Source organism: Oncorhynchus mykiss, chromosome 18 (genome assembly GCF_057628025.1).
Source record: "Oncorhynchus mykiss isolate SJ-2025 chromosome 18, ASM5762802v1, whole genome shotgun sequence".
NCBI classification, from domain to species: domain Eukaryota; kingdom Metazoa; phylum Chordata; class Actinopteri; order Salmoniformes; family Salmonidae; genus Oncorhynchus; species Oncorhynchus mykiss.
The window spans coordinates 26,641,688-26,663,926 of NC_143039.1; the positions used below are offsets into that span (position 1 = coordinate 26,641,688).

Consider the following 22,239-nt stretch of genomic DNA (forward strand, 5'->3'; position numbering starts at 1 on the left):
ATGAGCAACACTGACATTAGCGGAAGGCTAAGGTCAAACAAATAACCTAAGTAAACCTGGATGCTAGTTGTGAAATCTAAAACATATACAATTTGAAATAGGCAAAACACCTGTACTATGAATGGTCAACAATTTAATAAGAGGTAGAGCATTTTATTTTAATAAAACATTTGGTTACATGGATTCAATGTAAATATTACATATGACTGTGCTCAACAGGTTAAAAAAAAGGGAATTGTTCTAGCATTTGATTACACATGAGAGCTTCTGTGGGTAGTCATAGCAATGGGGCCTTCATTGTGACATCACAAGATTCTGATTCTGGGAGGTTAGCTGTTGCACAGACAAACAGAACAGTGCAAAGAGACTGATTCAACTAACCACTGACAGATTATTCATGTCCTATTTCATTAGCAAGAGAACACGCTGCTTACTTGAGAGGTAGGTTGTAATATAACTTACTGTTTAACTATGTTTCTGAAGAATAACTACTTTTCAAATGACTTGTGTACTAACATGACCCTTTAAGTAGGCCTGACATGCAATCATGGTGACAAGTGAAACTATTGACGAGAGACAGTTTGCTTGAATCAGTTTTTTTTGTGAGAAAATTGTTCATCCTGACAACTGAGATGGCATGTTACAGTTGTTGTAGTCAGCCAGCCTAATGGCAAATACATTCTATTGATGAAAGAAAACCGCATCTCTGTGTTAATCCCCAACATACATTGTAATCAATTATCTCTATAAATATGTAACACAAGGGTAGGTTGTGTACAAAACAAGTAGGCGAACTTGGCTAACTTGTAGTTGCTAATTTAAAAAAATATTCAGATTTTCTTGACTAAATGGTCATCCATTTCAAATGGTTGAATTGATAGACCTCATTAAATTGAGTTGCACTCAGAGGCACTCAAAGAGAAGACTGGAGTGATTCAAATAGATGAAACTGTACAACAAGTTTGGTCCATGATGGAAATAGTCACTTTCTTCCCCCAAAACCTTTTTGAATGATATTATATAAGTGATTAGTGTGGTTTGTGAGAACCAGGGCCAATATGGAGTGGCGTTACATGAGGGGGTTGAATAAGGCTCAATAGTAAGGTACAGAGAGAGCCTGAAGTTTGATTGTTAAAGTCTATGTTGTGCTTTCTCATCTCCAATGGCAACGCCTTGCATCACAATGAAGATGTCATGAAGGATATTGTGCACATAATGATAGGAACAGCCAAAATTGATTCATTTGAACTTTTTACTAATAATTCAGATAGGCCTATTGCGTAATCATCTCTGGAATGGGATTGTCACTTGCTTAATTGTAAGTAAAGGGGAAGAAATGTGAGCACATCGTAAAGAGATGTATTATTCTTTGGTTAGCAACACACCACTTACTACAACGTTATGTATTTTCCAGACTTATTGTTAGCTAGGAGGAAGACATGGAGGGTTCAACGCTGACACAGAGGAGGGCTGAGTGTCAGTTGAAGGATAGGGAGATCCAGACAGACTACATGATGGAGCTGGGAGCCAGGTTGGTTCTGGTGAGACAGATCCAGAGGGAGCAGGAGAAGGAGATGAAGAGGATTTGGTTTGAGACGAGGAAAATGCCAAGCCTGATTGAGGAGGTAACAAGACCAACTTTGACAAAGTCGACTAGAGTTCTGTTGAACAATATTGATTAAATCAAATATATGTCAATATACTGGCAAAATGTGCCATATGCCATTGAACGTAAGCTAACAGTATTTTGTCTGATAACTTTTCTTGTGTTGTATTGTGTATGTCTCTGAGTATTGTTATGTACATAGTCCTCAGTTCTTATGGTTGCCTTGTCTTTAAAAAAAATTAAATAACAAGACCAAGCGATCTCTCATAGACCTTCAAATCAGGATAATGTAGTTGTCTGACCTAGCTACCTTAAGTTGAATGCACTAACGGTAAATTGTTCTGGACAAAAGCGTCTGCTAAATGTCTAAAATGTCAAATGTTGTGCTGGGTGTAGTGCATGTATTTTTACACTTAGTTGACCCGTTAGCTAGAAGACCCAGGGTTGGTACAGACTGGTGCAGAGCATCTGAGAGGACACTAGATATATACAGTGTCTTAGGAAAGTATTCAGACACCTTTACTTATTCCACCTGTTGTTACTTTACATCCTCATTCTAAAATGGATTCAATAAAATAAAGATTCTCAGCAATCTACACATAATACCCCACAATTACAATGCGAAAAAACTGTGTTACATTTGTATTGAAAATGTATTACATTTAAAAACAGAAATACTTTATTTACATAAGTATACAGACCCTTTGCTATGAGTCTCGAAATTGAGCTCAGGTGCATCCTGTTTCCATTGATCGTCCTTTCGATGTTTCTACAACTTGATTGGACTTGTTGTAAATGAAATTGATATGACATGATTTGGAAAGGCACACACCTGTCTATATAAGGTCCCACAGTGGACAGTGCATGCCAGATCAAATACCAAACCATGAGGTAGAAGGGATTGTCCGTAGAGCTCCGAGACAGGATTGTGTCGAGAAACAGATGTCCGCAGCATTGAAGGTCCCCAAGAACACAGTGACCTCCATCATTCTTAAATAGAAGAAGTTTGGAACCACCAAGACTCTTCCTAGAGCTGGACGCCCGGCAAGCTGAGCATTCGGAGGAGAAGGGTCTTAGTCGGGGAGGTGACCAAGAACCCGATAGTGACTGACAGAGCACAAGAGTTCCTCTGTGGAGATAGGAGAACCTTCCAGAAGGACAACCATCTCTGCAGCACTTCACCAATCAGGCCTTTACGGTAGATTTGCCAGATGGAAGCCACTCCTCAGTAAAAGGCACATGACAGCCCACTTGGAGTTTCCCAAAAGGCACCCATTGACTCTCAGACCATGAGAAACAAGATGCTCTGGTCTGATGAAACCAAGATTGAAATCTTTGGCCTGATTGCCAAGCGTCACGTCTGGAGGAAATCTGGCACCTACGGCACAGTCAAGCACGGTGGTGGCAGCATCATGCTGTGGGGATGTTTTTCAGCGGCGTGGACTAAGAGACTAGTCAGGATCGAGGCAAAGATGAACGGAGCACAGAGAGATCCTTGAAGAAAACCTGCTCCAGAGCGCTCAGGACCTCAGACTGGGGGCGATGGGTCACCTTACAACAGAACAACGACCCTAAGCACAAGCCAAGACAACGCAGGAGTGACTTTGGGACACGTCTCTGAATGTCCTTGAGTGGCCCAGCCAGAGCCCGGACTTGAACCGGATCGAACATCTATGGACAGACCTGAAAATAGCTGTGCCGCAACTCTCCCCATCCAACCTAACAGAGCTTGAGAGGATCTGCAGAGAAGAATGGGAGAAAGTCCCCAAACACAAGTATGCCGAGTGTGTAGCGTAATACCCAAGAAGATTCTATGCTGTAATCGCTGCCAACGGTGCTTCAACAAAGTACTGAATACGAAAGCATATTCCCATTATTTTTATTTTAAATTAATTTGGAACGATTCTGTTCTTGCTTTGTCAATATGGGGTATTTTGTGTAGATTGATGACTGAAAAAAATGATTTAATCAATTTTAGAATAAGGCTGAGGTAACAAAATGTGGAAGAAGTGAAAGGGTCTGAATACTTTCCGAAGGCACTGTATATGTGATGTAAAAGTAAATAGAGTTCACTCATAAAGAATGTATGTACTGAATGTGGGGCGGCAGGGTAGCCTAGTGGTTAGAGCGTTGGACTAGTAACCGGAAGGTTGTGAGTTCAAACCCCCGAGCTGACAAGGTACAAATCTGTCGTTCTGCCCCTGAACAGGCAGTTAACCCACTGTTCCCAGGCCGTCATTGAAAATAAGAATTTGTTCTTAACTGACTTGCCTGGTTAAATAAAGGAAAAATTTTAAAAAAAAAAAAATTTAAAAAATGTGATCACTTTCATCATGTCTGTTTCTTTTCTCCTGCAGAATGTGAGAGATGTGACCAAACGTCCACTCACTGAGTTCATGGCTCCCTGTATTGACTCCCTCCCACCACTGGCTTTCACCAATCGGAGGCCAATACCAACCATGTTGCATCCCCCCTCTCCATTGGTCATACGCACTCAGGATGCACAGCGATTCATTGTATTTTCCTACTTTGTCCCTGCTGAGTGCCCAGTTTCCACAGAGGCCACAGCAGATGTATCTGCTGGTAGAAGAGAGGACTTGTCGACAGATACACATCTTTCCTCAATGCTGCATCGATACCTGCCACACTTCTTTAACGATGACTCCATTCCACCACAGCAGACAGTAGAGGGAACCACTGAGGACTCAGATTCTCCAGTGGCAATATCTAATATCAAGGAAGAGGACAGATTCTATCCTTTCTCCCTCCCACCACTGGCTCAGCGGTTCATTGGCAATTCATTCAAAGTCCCGGAAACCTCCCAGCCTGCTGTTTCAGCCACGGAGTGCCGAGTTGCCACAGTGGACACTGCAGATACAGCCACTGTCAAGAGAGAGAACCGATGGGCAGCTACAATTCTTCCTTCAGTGCTGCCTCCATGCCTGCCACCAGTCGTTGACGATGACTTCATGCCTCCAGAGCACACAGTAGAGGAATCCTATGTGGTCTCATTTGCTACAGAGGCCACTTCAGGCACAGCTACTGTTGATGGAGTGGACAGATCAGCAGCTAAATGCCCTGTCCCAATGCTGCCTCCAAGTCTGCCACGTGTCTTTGACGACAAACTGCCAGGGGCTGCAGTAGAGGGAACCAACAAGTGTCCAGTTGCCAGTGAAACAACCAATGATGTGTCCACTCACCTCAAAGAGGACATGGGAGCTGATCAAAGCCCTCCTGACCCTGCAGCACTGCCTCCAAGCTCGCCATGTATCTGTGACTCTGACCACAAACTGACCAAGGAGGATGTACCCGAGTCCTCCCTTGCCACAGAGATCGCTGTAGGCACATCCATTGTCCAGGGAGAGGACCTGGATAAAAGCCCTGCTCCAAGGCTGCCTCCAAGCTTGTCACACGTTTTGGACAATGACCATAAGCAGCCAGAGGAGACGATAGAGGAAGCCACTGAGTGCTCAGTCGCCGCAGAGGCATCAGTTGCTAATAGAGAGGATCCATCAGCAGCCACAGGTCTTCCCTTAGTGCTGCCTTCAAGCCTGCAACTTGTCTTTGACAATGACTACAAACTACCAGAGGAGGCAGTAGAGGGCACCAGCAAGTGTCCAGTTGCCCGTGAAGCAGTCGCTTCCGTGTCCACTGTCCTCCAAGAGGAGTTTTTGGCTGAAAAAAGTCCTCCTGCACCCACAGCACTGTCTCTAAGGCTGCCCTGCACCCACAACATTGACCACAAACAGCCAGAGGAGACCGTTGAGAACACCACAGAGTGCTCAGTTGACATAGAGGAAAGTGCAGTTGCATCCACTGTCAAGAGAGAGGAAATGATGGGTGATAAAAGCCCTGTCCATGCACTTCCTCCAAGCCTGGCATGCATCCATGACAAGGACCCCAAGCAGCCAGATCAGAAAGGAAGGGGCACTACTGTGGAGGTGGATATCTGCCCTCACGCTCAACAGCTGGTCTCAGATGCTGACTTAACTCTGGCAACCCGCAATGATGAGCTGCCCAACCCTCTGATCTGCGTAGTCACTAAGATGCCTGTTAAAGTTGGAGCATCCATATGCAGGTCAGAGGATGAGGAACCCAGGCCCTGGACCCTGGAAGAGGCAAAGGTAGGTGTCGAATTTCACCTTACTACTTTACAGGGATGGTGGTCATTTCCATTTCAATTCAATGCGTTGAAGAGAATTGGAATCTTAGAGTCTTTTGATCGGAATTGAAATGGAATTGACCCCAACCCTGCTGCTCTTTGCTCATAGTATAAAACATCACCCCTCACTAGGGTTAGCATTTGTATTACTTTTAGTATGGACCCAGGAACATCTATAGATATTGTAAAATCTAATGGGGTGCCCCATGAGGCCATCATTGTATGTTGATCACTCAGTTGTGTGTTGAATGTGCTACATTGGAACAATATTACATCTAGAGTCAATGTCTTCCTGTTAGGATCATTGGATAGGCATTGAAATTGAGAGTGAAGAGAGGAGCGTCACTGAGGAGGTGAGCCCGAGGGAGGGATTGAAGAGTGAGGCGGATTGTGCCCATTCCAAGTGCTCTATTGGGAAGGTTTCAACAGAGAGAGCAGAAACCATCCTGGGAAGAGTGGGCTTTCTGCTCATGAACCAAATGCAGAAAATCCCATTTTTGAAGATGGAGGAAAAAGAGAAAAATAAGAAACTGAATAAGAAGTTGAAAGATGAAGAGAAAGAGAGAAAGGAGATAAAACACAAGGAGGAGGAGCAAAAAAAGAGGGAGAAGAAAGAGATGAAGGAGAGAGAGAAAGAGCAGAAGAAAGTCATGAAGGCTGAGAAGAAGAGGGAGAAGTTAGAACAGAAAAAGAGAGAGAAGGAAAGAAAAGAGAAGGAAAAGGCAGAGCAAAAGAGGTTAGAGGGGCTGATGAAGATACATAATGACATGATGAAAGACAGAATTAAGAAAGAGAAGAAGTGTTCTGAGGAGCTGAAAAAGAGAGAGAAAGCTCAAGCTGCATTCTTGGAGATGGAGAGAAAGATTCAAGAAAAGGAGGAGAAGAAGAGAGAAAAGATGAGGAGAGAGGAGAGGAAGAGACTGGAGGAGAAGAAAAAGAGGGAACCAGCTGGAGGTGGAACTGAGACGGTGATAGAAGAGCAGGGAAGGGATGAAAGCTTGAAGATGGATGAGTAGACTGGGTAATAGAGAGTAGGGAGGGAGGGATATGGTATTTTTGCATGCAATGAAAGAACGAAGCATTTAAAAATAAAATAAAAAATGTTTACTCTGTTTGATTTTTGTTAAGGCATACTGTACAACACTGTATAAACACAAAATGTTGACTTTTCACACATCTGGGGAGTGTTTAATGATGAGGAGTTGAGGAAGAACAGGGGGGGAGTTGGAGGGTGGAGAGGAATATGATACAGAGGAATTTGATAGAAGGAATATGATATTTTATTTTATTTCACTATTTCACTCAGTTCAGAACAAATTCTTATTTACAATGACGGCCTACCAAAAGGCCTCCTGCGGGGATGGGGTCTGGGATTAAAAATAAATAAATAAACTTAAAACATAGGACAAAACACACATCACGACAAGTGAGACAACACAACACTTTAACCTCTTTCAGCTAGGGGGCACTATTTTTATGTTTGGAAAAAGAACGTTCCCAAAGTAAACGGCCTATTTCTCAGGCCCATATGCTAGAATATGCATATAATTGACAGATTAGGATAGAAAACACTCTAAAGTTTCCAAACTGTCAAAATATTGTCTGTGAGTATAACAGAACTGATATTGCAAGCGAAAACCTGAGGAAAATAAAACCAGGAAGAGGCCTCTATTTTGAAAGCTATATGTTCCATAGCCTGCCTTCGCTCCATTTAAAGGGATATCAACCAGATTCCCTTTCCTATCGCTTCCTCAAGGTGTCAACAGTCTTTAGACATAGTTTCAGGCTTTTATTTTGAAAAATGAGCGAGCAAGATAACATCGCGTAGTGGATAGCTGGGTGTTCGCATGAGTTTTGCTTGCGCAACAGAGTGGTGCAGCCATTGACTCTCCCTCTCCTACTGAAAAAGAGACAGTGCCGGTTGATATATTATCGATTATATACTTTAAAATCAACCTGAGGATTGATTATAAAAAAACGTTTGACATGTTTCTGTGGACATTACGGATACTATTTGGAATTTGTCTGCGTTGTTGTGACCGCTCGAGCCTGTGGATTTCTGAACACAACGCGCCAAACAAACTGAGGTATTTTGGATATAAAAATAATCTTTATGGAACAAAAGGAACATTTATTGTGTAACTGGGAGTCTCGTGAGTGAAAACATCCGAAGATCAAAGGTAAGCAATTAATTTTATTGCTTTTCTCATTTTCGTGACCAAGCTACTTTGATGCTAGGTGTCCATAATGTTTTGTCTAGTGATCGATAAACTTACACAAACGCTTGGATTGCTTTCGCTGTAAAGCATATTTTCAAAATCTGACACAACAGACGGATTAACAAAAAGCTAAGCTGTGTTTTGCTATATTAAGATTTCATGAATATAAATATTTATAGTAATATTATTTGAATGTGGCGCTCTGCAATTCAGCGGTTGTTGATGAAAATTATCCTAACGTTAACGGAATGGGTAGCGTCAATTAGTTTTTAACAAGGTAGGCCAGTTGAGAACAAGTTCTCACTTACAACTGCAACCTGACCAAGATAAAACAAATCAGTGCGACAAAAACAACACAGAGTTGCACATGGGTTAAACAAACGTACAGTTAATAGCATAATAGTAAAAATCTATGTTCAGAGTGTGCAAACGTAATAATATTAATGAGGTAAGGCAAAAAAATAGGCCATATAGGCAAAATAACTACAAATTATCATTAATACTGGAGTGATAGATGTGCAGAGTATCATGTGCAAGTAGAGATACTGGGGTACAAAAGAGAAAAATAAATAAATAACCGATTATGATTTTTCAACACCAATACCGATACCAATTATTGGAGGACCAAAAAAGCCGATACCGATTAATCGGCCAATTTTTTATTTATTTTTTGAAATAATGACAATTACAACAATACTGAATGAACACTTATTTTAACTTAATATAATACATCAATAAAATCAATTTAGCCTCAAGTAAATAATGAAACATGTTCAATTTGGTGTAAATAATGCAAAAACAAAGTGTTGGCGAAGAAAGTAAAAGTGCAATATGTGCTATGTAAGAAAGCTAAAGTTTCAGTTCCTTGCTCAGAACATATGAAAGCTGGTGGGTTCCTTTTAACATGAGTCTTCAATATTCCCAGGTAAGACGTTTTAGGATGTAGTTATTATAGGAATTATAGGACTATTTCCCTCTATACCATTTGTATTTCATTAACCTTTGACTATTGGATGTTCTTATAGGCACTTTAGTATTGCCAGTGTAACAGTATAGCTTCCATCCCTCTCCTCGCTCCTCCCAGCAACACAACGACAACAGCCACCATCAAAGCAGCGTTACCCATGCAGAGCAAGAGGAACAACTACTAGAAGGCTCAGAGCGAGTGACGTTTGAAACGCTATTACCGCGCGCTAACTAGCTAGCCATTTCACTTCGGTTACACCAGCCTCATCTCGGGAGTTGATAGGCTTGAAGTCATAAACAGCGCAATGCTTGACGCACAACGAAGAGCTGCTGGCAAAACGCAAAGAAAGCCTGTTTGAATTTATGTTTACGCGCCTGCTTCTGCCTACCACCGCTCAGTCAGATACTTAGATACGTGTATGCTTGTATGCTCAGTCAGATTATATGCAACGCAGGAAACGCTAGATAATATCTAGTAATATCATCAACCATGTGTAGTTAACTAGTGATTATGATTGATTGTCTTTTATAAGATAAGTTTAATGCTAGCTAGCAACTTACCTTGGCTTACTGCATTCGCGTAACAGGCAGTCTCCTTGTGGAGTGCAACGAGAGAGAGGCAGGTCGTTATTGGGTTAACTGTAAGGTTGCAAGATTGAATCCCCCGAGCTGACAAGGTGAAAATCTGGAGTTCTGCCCCTGAACGAGGCAGTTAACCCACCGTTCCTAGGCCGTCATTGAAAATAAGAATGTGTTCTTAACTGACTTGCCTAGTTAAATAAAGGTAAAAAAATATATATATATATTTATTTTTATAATCGGCGCCCAAAAATACTGATATACTATGATAAAAAAATTACAGACCTCTACATGCTTTGTAAGTAGGAAAACCTGCAAAATAGGCAGCTTATCAAATACTTGTTCTCCCCACTGTATATGAAATATGTACAAATAAACGAGGAAAGCAAATATTTTCACCGGACAAGACAAGAAAACACACCTCCGACTGCTACGCGATCTTGGGACAGTCTCTGCCCAACGAGAGAACTAAGACGACAACATAGCATGGCAGCAACACATGACAACACAGCATGGTAGCAACACAATATGACAATAACATGGTAGCAACACAACATGGCAGCAGCACAACATGGTAGCAGCACAAAACAGGGTACAAACATTGTTGGGCAGGGACAACAGCACAAAGGGCAAGAAGGAAGAGACAACAATACATCACGCAAAGCAGCCATAGAGGAAATATGATAGAGGAATATAATACACAGAATATGATAGAGGGGAATATGATATAGATTATTATAATACAGGGGAATATGATAGAGAGGGAAATGATGGAGAGGAAAAAGATAGCGGGGAATATAATACACAGAATATGATAGAGAGGAATATGATGGAGGGGAATATGATAGCGGAGAAAATGATTGAGGGGAATATGATGGAGGGGAATGTGATATAGGGGAATATAATACACAGAATATGATAGAGAGGAATATGATGGAGGGGAATATGATAGCGGAGAAAATGATTGAGGGGAATATGATGGAGGGGAATGTGATATAGGGGAATATAATACACAGAATATGATAGAGAGGAATATGATGGAGGGGAATATGATATATATTATTATAATACAGGGTAATATGTTAGAGAGAATATAATAGAGAGGAATATGATAGCGGAAATATTATAGAGGGAATATGATCAGTGGCGATTTGAGCTTGTAAATCTTGGCGGGGAAATAAAAAATTGTGTGGGATGAATGCCAACAAAGCCACTATACTACACAACAAAAGCATTTCGCTACACTCGCATTAACATCTGCTAACCATGTGTATGTGACAAATAAAATGTGATTTGATTTGATAAACAATATATTAATTGCCCTATAACGTGACAAACAGTGCCCACAAACTGTTATAGCCTACATAAAGCTGTCCCAACAGCAGAGTCCCAACACCTTACCACTGCTACACCTGGCTATCAGCTAGAGCCTTGTCTGGCAGCGAAATAGTTCCTTCATCCAGTGAGGAACATGGGCTACTAGCAGCTTACTACACAACATACACTTAGTGTTCATTTCTTAGCTACAGTATACATTTCTCCCTGCCTAATTAAATCAATTATGAATCATACAAGACATTTTTGGACTCAACTTGTTGTGCTGTGCTCACTTGAACAGGAAGGTGGTGCAGCGGTCCTTCGTGGGCAAATTTTGTCATCAAACTTTGTAATCAAGGTCTGGCATTCTCTGGATTCATGGTACTTTTAAGACAACTGGGAACTCAACAAAAAAAGCTTGAATCATGATTATGTCAGTGATCTTCAGGTCGTAGCTCTTTAAAGAGCTCTTTTTCCTAGCCACCGTGCTTCTACACCTGCATTGCTTGCTGTTTGGGGTTTTAGGCTGGGTTTCTGTACAGCACTTTGAGATATCAGCTGATGTACGAAGGGCTATATAAATACATTTGATTTGATTTGATTTAAAGAGGCCCGAGTTCCAAATTTACAATTCCGAGCTGGATGAAAAATGAAAACGTATTTTCCAAGTCGTAGCTCCTTTTTCCCGAGTTACCAGTTGTCTTGAACTTACTAAACTTACTTGATGTCAGCTTTGCACACACTTGGCATTCTCTCAACCATCTTCACCTGGAATGCCTTTTCAACAGTCTTGAAGGAGTTCGCTCATATGCTGAGCACTTGTTGGCTGCTTTTCCCAAGCAATCTCACTTGGGATGAGGTCGGGTGATTGTGGAAGCTGGATCATCTGATGCAGAACTCCATCACTCTCCTTCTTGTTCAAATATCCCTTACACAGCCTGGAGGTGTGTTGGGTCATTGTCCTGTTGAAAACAAATGATTAGTTCCACTAAGCGCAAACCAGATGGGATGGCGGATCGCTGCAGAATGCTGTGGTAGCCATGCTGGTTAAGTGTGCTTGAATTCTAAATAGATCACAGACAGTGTCACCAACAAAGCAACCCCACACCATCACACCTCATCCTCCATGATTCACGCTGTGAACTACATATGCGGAGATCATCCGTTCACCTACTCCGCGTCTCACAAAGACACGGAGGTTGGAACCAAAATCTCAAATTTGGACTGATCTGACCAAAGGACAGATTTCCACCAGTCTAATGTCTATTGCTTGTGTTTCTTGGCCCAAGCAAGTCTCTTTTTATTATTGGTGTCCTTTAGTAGTGATCTCTTTGCAGAATTTTGACCATGAAGGTCTGATTCACGCAGTCTCCTTTGAAAAGTTGATGTTGAGATGTGTCTGTTACTTGAACTTTGTGAAGCATTTATTTGGTCTGCAATTTATGAGGCTGGTAACTCTAATGAACTTATCCTCTGCAGCAGAGGTAACTCTGGGTCTTTCTTTCCTGTGGTGGTCCTCATGAGAGCCAGTTTCATCATATCGCTTTATGGTTCTTGCGACTGCACTTGAAGAAACTTTCAAAGTTCTTGAAACTTTCCTGATTGACTGATCTTCATGTCTTAAGGTAATGATGGACTGTTGTTTCTCTTTGCTTATTTGACCTGTTCTTGCCATAATATGGACTTGTTCATTTTCTCCAAATAGGGCAATCTTCTGTAAACAACCCCTACCTTGTCACAACACAATTGATTGATTCAAACGCATTAAGGAAAGAAATTCCACAAATTAACTTTTAACATGGCACACGTGTTAATTAAAATGCATTCCAGATGACTAGCTCATGAAGCTGGTTAAGAGAATGCCAAGAGTGTGCAAAGCTGTCATCCAGGCAAAGGGTGGCTACTTTAAAGAATCTCAAATATAAAATGTATTTTGTAGCACTTCTTTGCTTACTACATGATTCCACATGTGTTATTTCATAGTGTTGATGTCTTCCCTATTCTGCCCTCCCAAGCAAAAAGGCAGTAACTGCTCATTTGGTCAAAAATTAGTTCATGTCATTTTTGTTAGATTAAATGCATGCTTAATCATGTGGACAAGTATCCTGCCTCTATTGTATTGTGTTTTGGAGAAAATGGGGTTTACCTTTGTATCATATCATTTTATTCTGTGATGCAATCGAACCTGTATGACACTGACTGACACCTACACACACATACCTTGCTAATCTAGGGATACAACTCCATGGAACAGCATTCCCGGGGGTTAAATGATGGTTGAACTTGCTCTGAAACGCCGACATCCAGACAGACACTGGTAAGAACTAGCCAGCTAAGTAGATCTGACATCAAAATGAATTAGCAAGCTAAGCTAGCTAGCGAGCATAGACTAACAATGCTACCTGCTCTCATAAGATATCTGCAATTGGTACTAACGTCAATCTATTAGCCATATAATGAATTATATTCTGAAATTTCATCTGATGGTTTCTTTGAATCAGTACACCATACACACGATTTCTAGCCAGTGACAGCCACCTAGCTAAAACTGACGCGCCCCTACCAAAACGTCAAAACCGACGTAGCTAGCATTAGCATGAAGCAATAGATTTGTGCTACATTTTCCCATAAGAGACAATCAACAGTTTATACTAGCTTCAATCTATTTGACCTAGAATTAATATAATCCCTATAGTTGTATTCTGACATTCAATGTGTTATTTGAACCCATAACGTTACACCACACACAATCTCTAGCCAGCTGACGGTCAGTTGGACGTGCACCCCATACTGAGCTGTCAAAAGCCACCCACACTCGTTTTCCGGATGAGCGCACACACACAGCATTGCTAGCTCATTAATAATATATATACTCACATGTTCAGGGTTTCTGGTTTTCTTTTATATTCCAGTATTGCGTGACTGTCCTGGTCAGGAAAGTTAAAATCTCAAATTGTATCCATCACCTTTGTTGGTGGAATATGTAATTAGTACAACAAGCTTTGACATACCAAACGTGTGCTCAATGTGTCTGCTTCAGTGCCATCATTACATGAATGCGGAAAAAACTGTTTTGCATGACTTCCACCAATTCCCGTGGTCTACATGATTAGTATCTATGCGGAACAAAGTTGCCATGTGAGGGTGTATTAGGACAGTCCAACCACGTCAACACTAGATCTTATTCCTGTCAATGTCCAACCATGCAATTTTTTTGTATTTGTAAGGAAAAATGAAAATGTAAGAGCCTTTTTGGGAGCAGGTATGAAATTAATAGATGAACTGAGTTATGACAGTGAAAATGATTATGATAATGTTTGCACAAGATAACATCAACATTGATTATATCCTATATTATAGAATAACTGAAAAGGATTATGATCATATGTTTGAAAATGTCAGTATTAATTATTATCATCCATGACAGAATAGAATCATTAGGATGCAGGTCCCTGATTATTTGCTCTGTTTATTTCAGTTGAGTTTGAGGGCCACATTCCAACAAAGATTCCTGATCTACCCCCTTTAACTGAAGTCACAGTGTCAACACTATTTGAAGAAATAGAGAACCAGTGGGTGGTCTCTGACAGGTAATCATTTAATGTAATTCAAACAATTTCAGTGCTGCATTTCACATTTATTCCTATAACAAGACATAGGCTATTTGTCAAACAGTATGTAATGTCTCTATGTAAATGCAACTGGTATCTTAGTGGAAGACACACAAAGGATGCAGTTTCAACTTTGTTACACTGTCAGTAATTACACTGCTCTTGAGTCTGATTGGTTAGATCAACTGGAAAGACATGGATAAGAAACATTTCAAACAAGTTTTTAAACAATGGGACCTGTTGGCAGGTCTAAAACTACTGTTCTATAGTCAGCTGATATTGATTTCCTTAATAATACATTGAACTACAATGCAAGAATTCAGGGACACCTACTCTTCAATCAAATGTTTCAGGCCTAGATAATTACACACCCAGCACATCTTATTTCTCTACCAGCATGCGAACCGTGAAGATCCCTCAACTGCAACAGCTCTAGTTGTTTTAACCGATCAATGGATCAGGTCACTTGACCAAAATAAGCTGCTTCTTGATTTTAGTGCAACATTTGACCTTGTTGATCATATGGCTAATAGCTGAGGCCATTGAGGAGAGATGTTTTCTTAAACACTCACTGAGGTGTCACAGTCTACAGAATACCTGTTTTACTGTATGTAGTAAGGTAGCCTAAATATTTTATTAATGATGAAGATTTTGATGAGCAACACTGACATTAGCGGAAGGCTAAGGTCAAACAAATAACCTAAGTAAACCTGGATGCTAGTTGTGAAATCTAAAACATATTCAATTTGAAATAGGCAAAACACCTGTACTATGAATGGTCAACAATTTAATAAGAGGTAGAGCATTTTATTTTAATAAAACATTTGGTTACATGGATTCAATGTAAATATTACATATGACTGTGCTCAACAGGTTAAAAAAAAGGGAATTGTTCTAGCATTTGATTACACATGAGAGCTTCTGTGGGTAGTCATAGCAATGGGGCCTTCATTGTGACATCACAAGATTCTGATTCTGGGAGGTTAGCTGTTGCACAGACAAACAGAACAGTGCAAAGAGACTGATTCAACTAACCACTGACAGATTATTCATGTCCTATTTCATTAGCAAGAGAACACGCTGCTTACTTGAGAGGTAGGTTGTAATATAACTTACTGTTTAACTATGTTTCTGAAGAATAACTACTTTTTAAATGACTTGTGTACTAACATGACCCTTTAAGTAGGCCTGACATGCAATCATGGTGACAAGTGAAACTATTGACGAGAGACAGTTTGCTTGAATCAGTTTTTTTGTGAGAAAATTGTTCATCCTGACAACTGAGATGGCATGTTACAGTTGTTGTAGTCAGCCAGCCTAATGGCAAATACATTCTATTGATGAAAGAAAACCCCATCTCTGTGTTAATCCCCAACATACATTGTAATCAATTATCTCTATAAATATGTAACACAAGGGTAGGTTGTGTAAAAAACAAGTAGGCGAACTTGGCTAACTTGTAGTTGCTAATTTAAAAAAATATTCAGATTTTCTTGATTAAATGGTCATCCATTTCAAATGGTTGAATTGATAGACCTCATTAAATTGAGTTGCACTCAGAGGCACTCAAAGAGAAGACTGGAGTGATTCAAATAGATGCAACTGTACAACAAGTTTGGTCCATGATGGAAATAGTCACTTTCTTCCCCCAAAACCTTTTTGAATGATATTATATAAGTGATTAGTGTGGTTTGTGAGAACCAGGGCCAATATGGAGTGGCGTTACATGAGGGGGTTGAATAAGGCTCAATAGTAAGGTACAGAGAGAGCCTGAAGTTTGATTGTTAAAGTCTATGTTGTGCTTTCTCATCTCCAATGGCAACGCCTTGCATCACAATGAAGATGTCATGAAGGATATTGTGCACATAATGATAGGAACAGCCAAAATTGATTCATTTGAACTTGGTCGCTTTTCCAGTAGCCAACTTTTTACTAATAATTCAGATAGGCCTATTGCGTAATCATCTCTGGAATGGGATTGTCACTTGCTTAATTGTAAGTAAAGGGGAAGAAATGTGAGCACATCGTAAAGAGATGTATTATTCTTTGGTTAGCAACACACCACTTACTACAACGTTATGTATTTTCCAGACTTATTGTTAGCTAGGAGGAAGACATGGAGGGTTCAACGCTGACACAGAGGAGGGCTGAGTGTCAGTTGAAGGATAGGGAGATCCAGACAGACTACATGATGGAGCTGGGAGCCAGGTTGGTTCTGGTGAGACAGATCCAGAGGGAGCAGGAGAAGGAGATGAAGAGGATTTGGTTTGAGACGAGGAAAATGCCAAGCCTGATTGAGGAGGTAACAAGACCAACTTTGACAAAGTCGACTAGAGTTCTGTTGAACAAAATTGATTAAATCAAATATATGTCAATATACTGGCAAAATGTGCCATATGCCATTGAACGTAAGCTAACAGTATTTTGTCTGATAACTTTTCTTGTGTTGTATTGTGTATGTCTCTGAGTATTGTTATGTACATAGTCCTCAGTTCTTATGGTTGCCTTGTCTTTAAAAAAAATTAAATAACAAGTCCAAGCGATCTCTCATAGACCTTCAAATCAGGATAATGTAGTTGTCTGACCTAGCTACCTTAAGTTGAATGCACTAACGGTAAATTGTTCTGGACAAAAGCGTCTGCTAAATGTCTAAAATGTCAAATGTTGTGCTGGGTGTAGTGCATGTATTTTTACACTTAGTTGACCCGTTAGCTAGAAGACCCAGGGTTGGTACAGACTGGTGCAGAGCATCTGAGAGGACACTAGATATATACAGTGTCTTAGGAAAGTATTCAGACACCTTTACTTATTCCACCTGTTGTTACTTTACATCCTCATTCTAAAATGGATTCAATAAAATAAAGATTCTCAGCAATCTACACATAATACCCCACAATTACAATGCGAAAAAACTGTGTTACATTTGTATTGAAAATGTATTACATTTAAAAACAGAAATACTTTATTTACATAAGTATACAGACCCTTTGCTATGAGTCTCGAAATTGAGCTCAGGTGCATCCTGTTTCCATTGATCGTCCTTTCGATGTTTCTACAACTTGATTGGACTTGTTGTAAATGAAATTGATATGACATGATTTGGAAAGGCACACACCTGTCTATATAAGGTCCCACAGTGGACAGTGCATGCCAGATCAAATACCAAACCACGAGGTAGAAGGGATTGTCCGTAAAGCTCCGAGACAGGATTGTGTCGAGAAACAGATGTCCGCAGCATTGAAGGTCCCCAAGAACACAGTGACCTCCATCATTCTTAAATAGAAGAAGTTTGGAACCACCAAGACTCTTCCTAGAGCTGGACGCCCGGCAAGCTGAGCATTCGGAGGAGAAGGGTCTTAGTCGGGGAGGTGACCAAGAACCCGATAGTGACTGACAGAGCACAAGAGTTCCTCTGTGGAGATAGGAGAACCTTCCAGAAGGACAACCATCTCTGCAGCACTTCACCAATCAGGCCTTTACGGTAGATTTGCCAGATGGAAGCCACTCCTCAGTAAAAGGCACATGACAGCCCACTTGGAGTTTCCCAAAAGGCACCCATTGACTCTCAGACCATGAGAAACAAGATGCTCTGGTCTGTTGAAACCAAGATTGAAATCTTTGGCCTGATTGCCAAGCGTCACGTCTGGAGGAAATCTGGCACCTACGGCACAGTCAAGCACGGTGGTGGCAGCATCATGCTGTGGGGATGTTTTTCAGCGGCGTGGACTAAGAGACTAGTCAGGATCGAGGCAAAGATGAACGGAGCACAGAGCGATCCTTGAAGAAAACCTGCTCCAGAGCGCTCAGGACCTCAGACTGGGGGCGATGGGTCACCTTACAACAGAACAACGACCCTAAGCACAAGCCAAGACAACGCAGGAGTGACTTTGGGACACGTCTCTGAATGTCCTTGAGTGGCCCAGCCAGAGCCCGGACTTGAACCGGATCGAACATCTATGGACAGACCTGAAAATAGCTGTGCCGCAACTCTCCCCATCCAACCTAACAGAGCTTGAGAGGATCTGCAGAGAAGAATGGGAGAAAGTCCCCAAACACAAGTATGCCGAGTGTGTAGCGTAATACCCAAGAAGATTCTATGCTGTAATCGCTGCCAACGGTGCTTCAACAAAGTACTGAATACGAAAGCATATTCCCATTATTCTTATTTTAAATTAATTTGGAACGATTCTGTTCTTGCTTTGTCAATATGGGGTATTTTGTGTAGATTGATGACTGAAAAAAATGATTTAATCAATTTTAGAATAAGGCTGAGGTAACAAAATGTGGAAGAAGTGAAAGGGTCTGAATACTTTCCGAAGGCACTGTATATGTGATGTAAAAGTAAATAGAGTTCACTCATAAAGAATGTATGTACTGAATGTGATCACTTTCATCATGTCTGTTTCTTTTCTCCTGCAGAATGTGAGAGATGTGACCAAACGTCCACTCACTGAGTTCATGGCTCCCTGTATTGACTCCCTCCCACCACTGGCATTCACCAATCGGAGGCCAATACCAACCATGTTGCATCCCCCCTCTCCATTGGTCATACGCACTCAGGATGCACAGCGATTCATTGTATTTTCCTACTTTGTCCCTGCTGAGTGCCCAGTTTCCACAGAGGCCACAGCAGATGTATCTGCTGGTAGAAGAGAGGACTTGTCGACAGATACACATCTTTCCTCAATGCTGCATCGATACCTGCCACACTTCTTTAACGATGACTCCATTCCACCACAGCAGACAGTAGAGGGAACCACTGAGGACTCAGATTCTCCAGTGGCAATATCTAATATCAAGGAAGAGGACAGATTCTATCCTTTCTCCCTCCCACCACTGGCTCAGCGGTTCATTGGCAATTCATTCAAAGTCCCGGAAACCTCCCAGCCTGCTGTTTCAGCCACGGAGTGCCGAGTTGCCACAGTGGACACTGCAGATACAGCCACTGTCAAGAGAGAGAACCGATGGGCAGCTACAATTCTTCCTTCAGTGCTGCCTCCATGCCTGCCACCAGTCGTTGACGATGACTTAATGCCTCCAGAGCACACAGTAGAGGAATCCTATGTGGTCTCATTTGATACAGAGGCCACTTCAGGCACAGCTACTGTTGATGGAATGGACAGATCAGCAGCTAAATGCCCTGTCCCAATGCTGCCTCCAAGTCTGCCACGTGTCTTTGACGACAAACTGCCAGGGGCGGCAGTAGAGGGAACCAACAAGTGTCCAGTTGCCAGTGAAACAACCAATGATGTGTCCACTCACCTCAAAGAGGACATGGGAGCTGATCAAAGCCCTCCTGACCCTGCAGCACTGCCTCCAAGCTCGCCATGTATCTGTGACTCTGACCACAAACTGACCAAGGAGGAAAAAGAGGATGTACCCGAGTCCTCCCTTGCCACAGAGATCGCTGTAGGCACATCCATTGTCCAGGGAGAGGACCTGGATAAAAGCCCTGCTCCAAGGCTGCCTCCAAGCTTGTCACACGTTTTGGACAATGACCATAAGCAGCCAGAGGAGACGATAGAGGAAGCCACTGAGTGCTCAGTCGCCGCAGAGGCATCAGTTGCTAATAGAGAGGATCCATCAGCAGCCACAGGTCTTCCCTTAGTGCTGCCTTCAAGCCTGCAACTTGTCTTTGACAATGACTACAAACTACCAGAGGAGGCAGTAGAGGGCACCAGCAAGTGTCCAGTTGCCCGTGAAGCAGTCGCTTCCGTGTCCACTGTCCTCCAAGAGGAGTTTTTGGCTGAAAAAAGTCCTCCTGCACCCACAGCACTGTCTCTAAGGCTGCCCTGCACCCACAACATTGACCACAAACAGCCAGAGGAGACCATTGAGAACACCACAGAGTGCTCAGTTGACATAGAGGAAAGTGCAGTTGCATCCACTGTCAAGAGAGAGGAAATGATGGGTGATAAAAGCCCTGTCCATGCACTTCCTCCAAGCCTGGCATGCATCCATGACAAGGACCACAAGCAGCCAGATCAGAAAGGAAGGGGCACTACTGTGGAGGTGGATATCTGCCCTCACGCTCAACAGCTGGTCTCAGATGCTAACTTAACTCTGGCAACCCGCAATGATGAGCTGCCCAACCCTCTGATCTGCGTAGTCACTAAGATGCCTGTTAGAGTTGGAGCATCCATATGCAGGTCAGAGGATGAGGAACCCAGGCCCTGGACCCTGGAAGAGGTAAAGGTAGGTGTCGAATTTCACCTTACTACTTTACAGGGATGGTGGTCATTTCCATTTCAATTCAATGCGTTGAAGAGAATTGGAATCTTAGAGTCTTTTGATCGGAATTGAAATGGAATTGACCCCAACCCTGCTGCTCTTTGCTCATAGTATAAAACATCACCCCTCACTAGGGTTAGCATTTGTATTACTTTTAGTATGGACCCAGGAACATCTATAGGTATTGTACAATCTAATGGGGTGCCCCATGAGGCCATCATTGTATGTTGATCACTCAGTTGTGTATTGAATGTGCTACATTGGAACAATATTACATCTAGAGTCAATGTCTTCCTGTTAGGATCATTGGATAGGCATTGAAATTGAGAGTGAAGAGAGGAGCGTCACTGAGGAGGTGAGCCCGAGGGAGGGATTGAAGAGTGAGGCGGATTGTGCCCATTCCAAGTGCTCTATTGGGAAGGTTTCAACAGAGAGAGCAGAAACCATCCTGGGAAGAGTGGGCTTTCTGCTCATGAACCAAATGCAGAAAATCCCATTTTTGAAGATGGAGGAAAAAGAGAAAAATAAGAAACTGAATAAGAAGTTGAAAGATGAAGAGAAAGAGAGAAAGGAGATAAAACACAAGGAGGAGGAGCAAAAAAAGAGGGAGAAGAAAGAGATGAAGGAGAGAGAGAAAGAGCAGAAGAAAGTCATGAAGGCTGAGAAGAAGAGGGAGAAGTTAGAACAGAAAAAGAGAGAGAAGGAAAGAAAAGAGAAGGAAAAGGCAGAGAAAAAGAGGTTAGAGGGGCTGATGAAGATACATAATGACATGATGAAAGACAGAATTAAGAAAGAGAAGAAGTGTTCTGAGGAGCTGAAAAAGAGAGAGAAAGCTCAAGCTGCATTCTTGGAGATGGAGAGAAAGATTCAAGAAAAGGAGGAGAAGAAGAGAGAAAAGATGAGGAGAGAGGAGAGGAAGAGACTGGAGGAGAAGAAAAAGAGGGAACCAGCTGGAGGTGGAACTGAGACGGTGATAGAAGAGCAGGGAAGGGATGAAAGCTTGAAGATGGATGAGTAGACTGGGTAATAGAGAGTAGGGAGGGAGGGATATGGTATTTTTGCATGCAATGAAAGAACGAAGCATTTAAAAATAAAATAAAAAATGTTTACTCTGTTTGATTTTTGTTAAGGCATACTGTACAACACTGTATAAACACAAAATGTTGACTTTTCACACATCTGGGGAGTGTTTAATGATGAGGAGTTGAGGAAGAACAGGGGGGGAGTTGGAGGGTGGAGAGGAATATGATACAGAGGAATTTGATAGAAGGAATATGATATTTTATTTTATTTCACTCGGCATGTCAGTTCAGAACAAATTCTTATTTACAATGACGGCCTACCAAAAGGCCTCCTGCGGGGATGGGGTCTGGGATTAAAAATAAATAAATAAACTTAAAACATAGGACAAAACACACATCACGACAAGTGAGACAACACAACACTTTAACCTCTTTCAGCTAGGGGGCACTATTTTTATGTTTGGAAAAAGAACGTTCCCAAAGTAAACGGCCTATTTCTCAGGCCCATATGCTAGAATATGCATAT

General features: G+C 41.7%; 2 protein-coding genes across 2 annotated transcripts; both read left to right on the top strand.

The window, feature by feature from the left end:
- Positions 1-309: 309 nt before the first annotated feature.
- LOC118941066 (uncharacterized) lies at positions 310-6,875 on the top strand. Its single transcript, XM_090207997.1, has 4 exons — positions 310-441; positions 1,415-1,625; positions 3,964-5,730; positions 6,068-6,875. Exons 2-4 carry the CDS (start codon positions 1,440-1,442, stop codon positions 6,782-6,784), a joined length of 2,670 nt encoding a protein of 889 aa, XP_090064123.1. The 5' UTR covers positions 310-441; positions 1,415-1,439; the 3' UTR covers positions 6,785-6,875.
- An 8,546-nt stretch (positions 6,876-15,421) lies between these two features.
- LOC118941112 (uncharacterized) lies at positions 15,422-21,800 on the top strand. Its single transcript, XM_036952172.2, has 4 exons — positions 15,422-15,555; positions 16,552-16,762; positions 18,880-20,655; positions 20,993-21,800. The coding sequence occupies exons 2-4, from the start codon at positions 16,577-16,579 to the stop codon at positions 21,707-21,709; spliced, it is 2,679 nt and encodes an 892-aa protein (XP_036808067.2). The 5' UTR covers positions 15,422-15,555; positions 16,552-16,576; the 3' UTR covers positions 21,710-21,800.
- Positions 21,801-22,239: the final 439 nt, after the last annotated feature.

Coding starts and splice junctions, on each gene's coding strand:
- LOC118941066 (XM_090207997.1), top strand. CDS start 1,440: ATGGAGGGTTCAACGCTGACACAGAGGAGGGCTGAGTGTCAGTTGAAG. Junction 1,626..3,963: donor TGCCAAGCCTGATTGAGGAG/GTAACAAGACCA, acceptor TTTCTCCTGCAG/AATGTGAGAGATGTGACCAA. Junction 5,731..6,067: donor GGACCCTGGAAGAGGCAAAG/GTAGGTGTCGAA, acceptor TCTTCCTGTTAG/GATCATTGGATAGGCATTGA.
- LOC118941112 (XM_036952172.2), top strand. CDS start 16,577: ATGGAGGGTTCAACGCTGACACAGAGGAGGGCTGAGTGTCAGTTGAAG. Junction 16,763..18,879: donor TGCCAAGCCTGATTGAGGAG/GTAACAAGACCA, acceptor TTTCTCCTGCAG/AATGTGAGAGATGTGACCAA. Junction 20,656..20,992: donor GGACCCTGGAAGAGGTAAAG/GTAGGTGTCGAA, acceptor TCTTCCTGTTAG/GATCATTGGATAGGCATTGA.